Source organism: Trichosurus vulpecula, chromosome 2 (assembly GCF_011100635.1).
Source record: "Trichosurus vulpecula isolate mTriVul1 chromosome 2, mTriVul1.pri, whole genome shotgun sequence".
Classification (NCBI taxonomy): domain Eukaryota; kingdom Metazoa; phylum Chordata; class Mammalia; order Diprotodontia; family Phalangeridae; genus Trichosurus; species Trichosurus vulpecula.
The window spans coordinates 185,721,536-185,733,455 of NC_050574.1; the positions used below are offsets into that span (position 1 = coordinate 185,721,536).

Below are 11,920 nucleotides of genomic sequence, written 5' to 3' on the forward strand. Positions count from 1 at the left end.
AAATTCAAGGTGAAATTTCATCAACTTGCAAGAGTGAAGAAGACCCAAAATAGGACCAAGAGAAAGAGTCTTGAATGAGAATAATCATTCAGTTTAAAATATCTGGGCAGAGGGTGGATCCTGTGGTGGGTTAAAGGAAGTAAACTACTCTCAGAAAGGGTCTCATCTTTGAAGGTGAATTAACTCTTTTAGGATATCAGCATTTCATTTAGTACCAGGGAGAAGCAGCTTAGTAGATAGCACCCTGGACAGTCGTTCGATCACCCTAGTTTTCCATACAATTAGACTCAATAATAACACTTAAAAGGCTCATTATAGCTTCTGTCCTGGGGTCCTCAGTACAAATTGTTGATGTGACAGCATCTCTTAAAAAAAGAACTTGAGAGAAAAAAAGTGTCTGAGCTACTCACTCAAAAGCTAACATGTTAATTACTTGTTATTCTGTATTTATTTGTATAGAATCAATGAAGATAATATATGTAAAATGTCTGCTACATGACACATAGTAAATGCTTAATAAATATTTGTTCCCTTCTCCCTCTCCCCCTAAGAATCTCCAGAATCTCAGTAATCTCTACTTTTAAACATATCATATGTGAAATATATCACATCATATATCATGAAGTGAAATTAGCACAATTTACTGTTCTTTCTTCAAAACAAACTACTGGAGATAATAAGAGCATAGCAAGAGATATGAGTGAGATATATTGACTGATGGCTCAAAATTCAATAATCAAAAATGTAGACTCTTAGAATTGGAAGGAACTCAAGGGACCATCTAGACCCTTACACCAATCATGAAGAATCTTGCCTACAACATTCCTGACAAGAGCTCACCTGTCCTTTATTTAAAGATCTTCAGTGATAAGGAACTCATTACCTCTTCAATTAAACCACTGCATAATTGTTAGGAAATTTTGTTGTTTTTTTTTTCTCCTGTGATATGTTGAGTTGAAAATCTATTTATCAGTACCATTCACCCACTGGTATTAGTGCCATCCACTCAGGCAGGAGCTCTCAACCTTTTCTGACTCTGAAGCCAGCTCTGTATGCTGCCCCTTATCCCTGTTGAATTTCACCTTAACTTCAGCCCATTATTCTAGCCGGCTGGTTCTGCCATCCAATATATTAGTTATCCCTCCAAGCCTTACGTCATTTGCAATTTGCTAAGTATGCCTTGTTTGCTTCTATCCAAATCACTGACAAGAGAACAGGGCCAAAGACACAGTCCCAGGGCACTCTAATAGAGGTCTCCCTCCACAATAGCTTTGAGCAACACTCCATGTCCCATTAGTCTGTTTAATATCCAATGTTCTAGGAGGCAATATAATGTCATCCCTGATTAGGAGTGAGAGATAAGAAACAAAGGGAAGAGAAAAATGTATAAGCCAATGTAGGAAAACACAAACCCAAAGAAACCACCAAAAGGAAACTTTCTCACTTGCAGAGAAATTCCTATGTAGCCAGGGACAGGGATTGACACATGGCTGGGTGGTCTTGCTTAGCCGTCTTTAATGTAAGGAAACAGATACGCTCTTGTCCAGACTAGCTGTCAGAATGACTGTATGTCTATTATTTTGGTCCATCCTGCCGCCGCTGCTATATAAGCTGACAAGGGACCTCTTCTCTGCATATTGTGCCATTTGCCCTATCTCTGTGGTTGCTTCTGATGCTTATGGAGAAAACCACAATGGAGAGCAATGAGCTCACTTTTATTTTTAACTCATCTTAATGGTTGTTAACATTTGTTCTGTGCACTTTCACTGGCCTAAATGGATGTAAATAACATCTTGTACCTAGTGTGATATTGACCATGGTTTATTTTTAGTGAACATAAAGATCCAGGAAGGAAAGGTAGAGACCCAGATTTGTTGGTTCCACATCCTTCCAGAAATGATTGGAAGCTTCTTAGAGAATAATTCTAATCTAATGCATTTGTCTGGACAAACACCTTGGTGAGGCGAAGGTTTAAGATAAAAGACATGTCCCTAAAGCAAAATAAATCAATAATTAAACAAGCAAAGCCTAATGGCCAGAATTTTTATTAACCACCTTCATAAAAGAAGGTGGTAAGCACTCAGGCTGGAAGTACTTTAATACAAGGTGATAGCAGGGAATGGTGACTCATACCTGTAATCCCTGCTATTTTGGAGGCTGAGGCGATGGATTGTTTGAGCTTGGGAGTTCTAAGCTGCACTGGGCTGAAGCCAGTCAGGTGTCTGCACTAAGTCCAGAAGACCCTAAAAGAAGGGGGGCTATCAGACTAACTAAAGAGGAGCAAGCTGGAGCAGGGCAGAAATGGAGCAGGTGAAAGCTTCCATGTTGAGCAGCAATGACATTTGTTGCACTTCCAGACGAGAGAGAGAGAGAGAGAGAGAGAGAGAGAGAGAGAGAGAGAGAAAGGAAGAGAGAAAGAGAAACAGAGAAAGAGAGAGAGGGAGAGGGAGAGAGAGAGGGGAAGAGGGGAGAGGGAGGGAGGGAGAGAAGGAGGGAGGGAGGGTGGGAGGGAAGAAGAAAGGGAAAAGAAAAGGAAAGGAAAGAAAGAAAAAGAAAAAAATACCAGTTGATAAACTTTTGAAACCTCCATGTATAATTCGTGTGCTCTGTGGCTGCCTCTTTTGTTCAATTAAACAAACATTTATCCACTATTTACTGTGTACAAAAGGCTGTGCCAGCTACTGAAGGAGATGCAAAGTTTAGATAAGACACCGCCATTTCCTTATGGAGGTTACACATCTACACTGATCATTTCCTAAAATTGTCTAATGAGAATGATGTTCTGAATTGCATTTTTTCTTTGTTCTTTACAGAGGACCTACCATAGCATACTGCCCTGCATGTGGTAGGTGATATATATATATGTGTGTGTGTGTGTGTGTGTGTGTGTGTGTACATACATATATATATATGAGTGTGTTTGTCTGCATACACACACATACACATATACATACACACATATTTACATATATGTATATATACATATATATCTTAATGAATGAATGAATGTAAATTCCATAAAGTTCTGCCTTTAGTCAGGTCTCTTCATACAAAGATCAAGACAAGGGAAATTTTGAAATAATTAGGGATTTTAATTCACTTCCTTTGTGATTGCTATTGTCCAGGGTAAATCTTTAGTGATAAAATCATTACAATGATGGTGGGAAAGTATAAGACTTTTTAAATTTTCTTAAAATGATGGTAACAATAATTTAATGCTTTTACATGTCATCCAGCCTCCATGCTGAAAGTACTTCTAAACCATTGCCCATGACAGATACATAAAGTAACTTGTTCAAAGTGTATATATGACAGAGGTCATCATCAGTCAATCAATTAATATCTTAGTACTCTCAAGAAGGATGACATAAAAATTGGAGGAATGGAGAATAAAACCCACTTTCTCCCTTTCCAGGGAAGGGCATAAATACCAATTAAATGGGTTAGGCAATTTATGTGAAATATGAAGAGAGACAGTGGTCTAGGAAGCAAAAGACCTGCGTTCTAGCTCTGACTCTTCTACCAAATGGACCTTGAGCAAATAAATTGAACTTTCTGGACTTTATTTTTCTTGTCCATATAACCACAGGGTAGTCTCTTAAAGCCCTTCCAACTCTAACATTCTATAATTCTAAAAATCACCTGGTATTTTTAAAGGACCTTCATTCACCCTATCAGGTAAGACCTCACTTATTCACTGAAGAAATTAAGGCTATTCCCAATAAGTTTCCTTTACTCTCCTCTTCATCTGAAAATCCTTTGACATCATCCCTACTACCCTGCTTCCTCCTTTTCTCCAATCCCTGATAAAGAGAATCTTTTGCCTTGCCAAGGTGAACTCTTTTATAGGTGCCCTTGATCCTGTCCCTTCCTGTCTTCTCCAGCATCTTCCCCTTTCCCTTTCTCTTTTAAATTCTCTCTTCCACTACATCTATTTGTTCTTTCTCTGCTGCTCAAATATGCTCAAGTCTTCCTTATCCTCGAAAAAAACCTAGGAGACTAGAAGAATGCTGGTACCTTTGACAGAAATAGGGAAGTTTGAAAGAGGGGAAGCTTTAGTGAAATAGATAATAAAGTCTTCCTTGAACATGTTGAGTTTTGAGAAGTCTCTAGAACATTAACTTTGAAATATCAGTAGGCAGTTGGTGATATGGGACTGAATCTCAGGAGGAGGTATATCTGCATATACGAACCCATGAGTTATCTGCATCAAAATAAAAATTAACACCCATGAGTGCTGATGAGGTCATCAAGAAAGAAAATATAAATGAGAGCCCAGGACAGAACTTTAGGGAACCCACAGTTAGGGAATGTAATAGCGAAGGAAATTAAGAAGGAGTAACTAGACAGGTAGGAGGAGAACCAGGGAGAACAGCATAACTTCATATTGTACAACAAACATACAAGATATGTGAAGGAGGGAAAAAACCAAAGGCATGCCAAAATTCTTCAACTTTGTTAATACCCCAAAAAGATGATTAAGAAAACATCTACTGACTTGTATGTCTACTCTCCTATTAATATGAAATCTTTATGAAGATAATCTATATATGAATTGAGGGCATATTGGGGAAGGGTATACACAAAGGATAAATAGGCTTTCACAAGTAGTATTCAACAATGGTCCACATCTTTACCACTGGCCATTCCATATACTTGGATTGCACCTGCGTCTTATCTCTGCTTCACAAAGGAAGTCCCTTGTTTTCCTTTAAGATGAAACTGAAGCATCATCCTCTGCATTAAGCCTTTGCTGATCCCCACAACAGCTAGTGCCCCTCCTCCCAAACTACCTCCCATTTAGCTACTTTGTATATATTTGTACTCATCACTTTATATTTGTGCTATATGTATTTACATACGTACTTGTTGTTTCTCTCATGAGAATATAAGCTCCTTGGGAACTGGAATTATTTCTTTCTTTGTACTTATATTACCAGCACCTAGGCCAGTGCCTGGCTAATGATAGGTAATTAGTAAATACTTTGTGATTGATACCTGATTGATCTAACAATTGACTGATTTAGAAGACAGAAGATTCTATTTTTATAATTGTTTCTTGATTAACAAAACAACAAACACAACTCTCTAGAATAAAACATCACCTTTCTTTTGGCCTCTTTTATTACAAAAAGTTTTCTCCCAGCTATATCAAGATCATTTAGTATTCTTTAGCACTAAAGAAGATGTAACAGCAGAAATAACCCTGTTCAATCACCTATTGATAATAAACATCAATTGAAGAATAAAACAGAGAAATACCAAAAGTATTTCCAATAGAGGCCTAAGTGGAATTCCTTGTAGAATGGTGAAGTCCTATAGATGGTTCTGTTTGTGGATGACATTGAGTTAATTTCACCAAGTCCCAAGACAAGGCAGAGCCTCCTGGAAGAGCTCCTTAATCACTCAAAGGCCTGTCCATTCACCCCAGAAAGACAAAGTGGATGAAGAATCTGCATTTTCCAGATTTCAACACGCATTTGAATGGATATCTGGACTTTCTAATAGTATTCATCTTGGAGACAGACAGTATAGATGGACAATAAGCTGAGCCAAGAGTTGAAAAGGAAAAGATATAACTGGATGGCTTTCAGGAAATAGAAAATTCACATTTACTAACCCAAACTTTCCCACAACAGCAAAGGCTCATCTTTTCAGTGGAAACATTTTACCAATGTTTCTATATAGCAGAGACACATAGAATACCACTGCCTCTGAAGAACTAATTAATGAGCATCAGAGGACAATAGAAAGGTACATGGTTGGTGTGAGGAAGTTGCAACATACAAACAACAAGGAAATCCAAAGAAGAACAAGAGTAGAGGATTTCATCAAGGGATTGATTGACAGAAAGAGAAGGTGGATTAGTCACATAGTATGAAAAAGGAACGACAGGTGGATGGCCAGAGAGTTCTAGCCCTTCTCTAAATGTCGGGAGAAAGTGAGGAAAGCTCCCAGCACATTGGGTGGACCCTCTATAGTGAACTTTGAAGAGCGCATGGATGAGAGTCACATAAAATAGGTAGGGTTAGATGGGTTATGATTTGCATTGTTGGAGGGCTTCCCAAATCAATGAGATCATAGTTCCATTTGAGTGTTGGGAGCATTTATTTTGTATTTTTTCAGAATATACTTATTTAAGTATTTGTTGGGCTCTCTTCCCTCTACCCTTGGTAGAATATAAGTTCATTGAGAGCAGGGATCGTTTCATTATTTTTAATCAATGCATTCTCAGTGCCTGGTATATTTGTTGTTGTTCAGTTGTATCTCTCTGTGACCCCATTTGGAGTTTTCTTGGCAATGATACTGGAGTGGTTTGCCATTTCCTTCTCCAGCTCATTTTACAGATGAGGAAAATGAGGCAAACAGAGTAACTTGCCCAGGGTCACAGAGCTATTAAGTATTTAAGGCTGTATTTGAACTCAGGTATTCTTGACTCCAGGCCTGGTACTCTATCCACTGTACTACCTAGCTGCCCCATGCCTGGCATATAGTAGGCACTTAATAAAAACTTACTGATTGTGCTCTTCACCCGAAATATCCGGCTCTTGACTGCCACATCAACAATTAGGTCAAGGTAAGCAGAACCTTGATACCATACTTACGATACCTCTATTTATGCTTCCCATTCCACTTAGAATAATTTCCCTCTGCCTAAGAACTAAAGACTTTTTTGATCTTTTAACAAATATTTATCATTGGTGATGCAGATATGACACTTGTCCCCAAAGAATTTATAATCCAATGGGAGAAATAAGATAAATACATATATAATTATATGTATATATCTATATATATAACTATAATGCACATATATAACTATAATACAAAACATTCTAAGTACATGAAACAGGAACAAAGGGCTGTGAGAATTCAGAGAAGGCAGATCTCATTTTCAGCTAGGAGGATCAGGGAATACCTCATGTAACATGAAGAGTTGAAAAAACACTGGCTCTGGAATTAGACTGGGATCTGGGTTCAAATACTACCTCTAATACTTACTACCTTTGTGACTTTGGGAAAATCATTTAACCTTTTTGGGCTTCAGTCTCTTCATTTATATAATGAGAGAGCAAAGGCGCAAAGGTAGAAGTTCGAGGGATCTATTTCCATTTCAGTGGAGTGTGGAGTATATAGAGGCTAGAACCAGACTGTAGAGGGCTCATTATCATACAGGGACTTTATACTCTATTCACTAGACAAACATGGAATGATTTTGAGCACTAGGAAAACATGGTCAGAGTTACTCTTGGAAAATCAGTAAGGTCGGCTGTGTGAAGGATGGGTTGGGGATGGAAAGAAACTAAAGTTAGAGAAGCTGATCAAGAGGCTCTTCTGACTAAATCACTTCCAAGGTCTCTTCCAATTCTGAAAGTCCATGTCAGATGGATTTTATGATGTAAAAAAGGAGGTAGTCATATATTTTTTTTAGAGCAGTAGCTATGAGGAATAGGATAGTAAATAAGAGATGAAATCCTTTTCAAGTTCCTCCCTGAAGATTTCCTTTATCAATCCGATCATTAATAATTGTTCCATGCCTTCTTGCTTATATTACTCCTTCCCTCCCCCATTGTAATTAGATGGAAAAATATCTGCAAGGTAAACTTTGCTTCTTAATGTTTTCGGAGGAGAGCAATCGTATATAAGTAGCAAGTATATGGCTACATTTGGCAACTGAAGGAAGACGGAGGGAAAGGCGTTTGGTGGAGTCCGTAGCATGTACTGCTGGATTCCAAACCCTCTACACAGACTTTTGAACCGAGAAAGGAGAGAAATGACAACAGATTTGCTAAGCTCTCTGCCACCCAGCTCAAGGGTCTGCAAGACTTAATCCTTTCACCCTTCTCAGTGAAAATGGGGCTTCAAAGATGATGATGATGATGGTGGTGGTGGTGGTGATGATGGTGGTGGTGGCGGTGATTTTTGCTAACATTCACATAGCAAAACACTTTACATAATTATCTCCTTGTGATCCTCAGAACAACCCTGTCAAGTAGGTGCCATTACTATTCCCATTTTACAAATAAACTGAGGTTAAGATACCTGCCCAGAGTCATTTAGTTCCTAAGTGCCTGAGACAAAATTCAAACTCAGATCTTCCTGACTCCAGGCATAGCTTTCTATCCCCAGCCAAAGCTCCTGGTGAGCACTATGAGCTTTTAAGAAATGAGAGAGACAAACACTGGGGAGGTCCAATGCAACAGAAACTATTTCTGGAAACTGAGAAGGACTGAGAGTAACTAGCCCTTTGGCCTGTCAGTAAACAAGTATGCTTACTCCATGCCAGCCACTGTACAAAGAAAGGCAACACTGCCCCTGTTCTCAAGAAGCTCATATTCTAAAGAGAGGCAGGGCTTTGAGGCCAGTAGCCTAAACTCTGTTTTCAGCCAGAGTGTAGAGGGCCTTTCAGACTTCACACCTCCATGCCTATTGTGAGTATGGACCATGATTGTCTTCTTATACCCTGGGCTGCAACTGGGAGAGGAGATACTGATTCCTGTAGTTCTGTGACCCAGACCTTGGCTGGGCAGACTATGGCTGGGGTAGGATTGGGGAGTCAACAACCCTTTATAGGGATGGACCAGGGTTTGAATGATGGAATATTGGAATATACTGATGCTAGTAATGCATTTACCTTTTTATTACCATTTTACTTAATCCAATTAGACTATGTACTAAAATAATGATTCTTTGCACAGAGACTTTTTTTTGTTTTATAGGGGAGAAGGTAATTGGGGGTTAAGTGACTTGCCCAAGGACACAGAGCTAGTGAGTCAAGTGTCTGAGGCCAGTGCTCTACTCACTGTGCCACCTAGCTGTCCCTACACAGAAACTTTTAACGGATGGCTGTAAAGGAGAAAGGCATTGGCTAGGCAGGTGAGATTGATGGACACACGCGCACATACCCCCCTAAATGAACATCAGAACTCAGCTGTGAAGATATAATTCAGAGGATGAACCAATGGGGTAGTGCCCTTAGGGTCTTGACTGAAAGGTGGAGGCAGTTAGACTAATACAGCACTCCCTTATAGCTATACATATACCTACATATATACATATGAATCAGAGAACTATATAATCACGCAACCCAGTACATAATTTTGCAGCTAGCTCTAGGCTGTAATATGTTTTTTCCAATAGAAACATCACTCCTATTTCAGATGAAGTACAGCAGACAACTGGAGTTTATACAATGAACTTACGCTATTGCCAACTTCTCTTAATAAACATTCCAAATAAGGGCATTTGTTCAAGCAATAAACTGCCCAAGCTATGGAAGTAGTGCTCCTTTTAGAAAGCAGTTTAAGCTATTGATCTAAATCACCATAACATATAGAACTGTCAGTATCTACCAATAAAATCATACAATTGTCTTCCATGAAAGTAAATTGCAAATTAACTAAAAACAAATTAACTGAATCTGGTCCTTTTATTAAGTAATACCTAGAGTGATATTATACTAATAACATAAAAATAACCTCAGTTATTTGTAGTATAAAAATAAACCTTATTTTTAAGGAACATAAAGAGCTAGGGATACCCAGCTTTGAGGGTTCCATATTCCCTTGTAAATGTTTAAATATTTTCTCAGTTTATCTTGACTATTTGAGAGAGGCCCACAACTCAAGTGCCACCATTCTTTTCAAATGAATCTGGTTTTTTAAAATGCCGTTGTCTTTTCCCGCTAAATTAAAAAAAATGTAAATTACGAATACTGGAAAAGTCTAGATCTCAAATAGTTTATTAAACATTAAAGGGACTTCTAGGTTTGCGGACTTTGATGCCTGAGACAAACATCCTTAGTGGTAGCATCAGTAGAGGGCAGTTCACATTCATGATATTCAATACCTGAAGTATGAAAGTCACTTATATTTAGACATCTCTCTTCTCTATAAAAAGCCTGAAATCAAAAGACTAACAGCTTCCAAATGTACACAAGGTGCCTTCCTCTGATCAAATCTCTTCACAAGCCTTCAGGAAATTCTTAGCAATATATGAATGTTTAAGTCATTTCAATTTTCATCATAGTAAAACTGAGATTACCCAAGGTCACAGGAAGCAGGCCAATCTATTATGCTTAATCACACAGGACACCAAGGAACTTCTCAGTAACTAATAAAATAAAAGCAAAACTACGTGCTTACAAAATTAGGAGTGCTGAATTTAAGGCACTAATGTATTATCTCTAGATTATAATTGTAAAAATAGCAATAAGTCAACTTACTCAGTTCTTGACCACATACAAAGGACATTCCTTGGAGGTAGGTCATACTTATTATTATAAATAAAGAAACTGAGGCTGGGAAAGATCAATTGATTTTCCCAAGGTCGAATTGCTATTGTATCTGAGCCAAAACTCCTCAGGTTTTGACTTCAAGTACAGTGTGTACATTATAAGGACTTAGTGTTTGGTGTGCATTTTGGCTGTCCTTCCAAATTTGGGAATTGAGTAGGTGTATTCTGTTTGAGGGACTGGGTTTTGTGTGTGTATATGGGTTAAAATTTTGAGAGAACCGGCTTTGCCCATAAACATTTTCAACCGTCTGGCTCTTTCAACTCTCCTCCCTTTCTCTCCCTGAGCAAAACGAATCAAACAAAACCTAAGAGAACCGATAAGCTCCACCGGCAGCCTGAAGAGGGCACGGGACTCTACATGCCGATTCCAGCAATGCCCACCCTGACCTCAGGAACCTGGGCGCCCTTCTCTCCCTGGCAGCAAAACACCGCAGAGAATTTTAAGGGGCAGGAACATATACACACCCGCAAACCTCCCCCCACCCTCAAATTCCCCAACTCCCTCCCCGCCCCCACCCCAGGCCCGTCTTTGCCCAGTCTGGGAGTTGGAGGAAAAAAATGGTTCTAATCAGGCTCGTTTTCCCAGTCACTACCCTCCACCATTAAAGAAGCAGCAGCTGTTATCTTGCGCTTCTCGGGTAAAAGGAAGCAAGGCTATCTCTTAAACACACGCCGCACCTTTGGCCTGCTTCGTGGAGAAAGCAAACGCACATGAACCTGTTTGTCCAGGGGAGGGGCAAGGGTGTGTCAGATAACAGCCTGGAGCTAGAGGCCCAGTCCCGCCCACCCCTCTCGGCTGGCTGGCTGCTTGCACTCCTCTGGTGCAGCCCCCTCCCCTGACTCTGCCCTGCCTGCTGGTCCTTCCTTCTCATCCCTCCTCCCCTAACCCTCCCAATCCGACGCTGCAATCTCCTTCCCGCCCCCCGCCCCCGTCCTCGTCCCCTACTCCCAACCACTACTATATCCCTGCCCTACCCGCTGACGAATGGATCTTCGATTTCCTCTGCAGAGACATTTTCAAAGCTTTGTCCAGGCCCGATGTGTTCGGCATCTTGCTCCGGGTCAGGATCGGCCAGCGGCCCGGACGGCATGCAGGGGCTGGAGGAGGCAAGCGGCGGTGGCGGCGGCTGCTGCTGCTGCTGCTGGGGCTGCGGCTTCGGCTGGGGCTGCTGGGCCGGACTCCTGGCCATGGGCTCGCGCCGCCGCCGGCTGGGCTGCAACAGCTCCCAATGCAGCTCCTGCGGCCGCCCGCCCCGCTGCGGCTACTGCGGACTCCGCTGGCCTCTGCGCAGCGGGCGGGGGTGGGGAGCGGCTCTGGCGGCGCTTAGCTCCCGACCTTCCGCCCTAGCTAAGGGGAAGGAAAGAAGAGGGGAGGAAAGCAGGAAGGATGATGAGAAGAGGCTAGGAAACAGAGCCAGGGGCAAGCAGTGGGGGCCAAATGTTTGCTTTGGTGCTGGGCCATGGACTAGGATGGGTGGGCCTGGGGACATGGGTTTGGCTTTGGACTTTGCCAAAGCTTCGGAGAGCTTAGTTTCACACCCGCCCCACACACCCATATACACACGTCCCCAGGATCTGTCTGTCTGCCTGCCTGTCTCCCTTTCTGCTTTCTCTCTTTTTTCTT

The 11,920-nt window shown here is 40.9% G+C and overlaps 1 protein-coding gene across 1 annotated transcript in view; it reads right to left on the reverse strand.

Moving 5' to 3' along the window:
* ATP8A2 (ATPase phospholipid transporting 8A2) overlaps window positions 1-11,661 on the reverse strand; it is a 759,667-nt gene extending 748,006 nt beyond the window's left edge. The window contains exon 1 of the mRNA XM_036745978.1: window positions 11,272-11,661. Coding sequence (XP_036601873.1) covers window positions 11,272-11,347 — 76 coding nt within the window. The 5' untranslated portion in view covers window positions 11,348-11,661. The remainder of the gene's footprint in view (window positions 1-11,271) is intronic.
* Window positions 11,662-11,920: the final 259 nt, after the last annotated feature.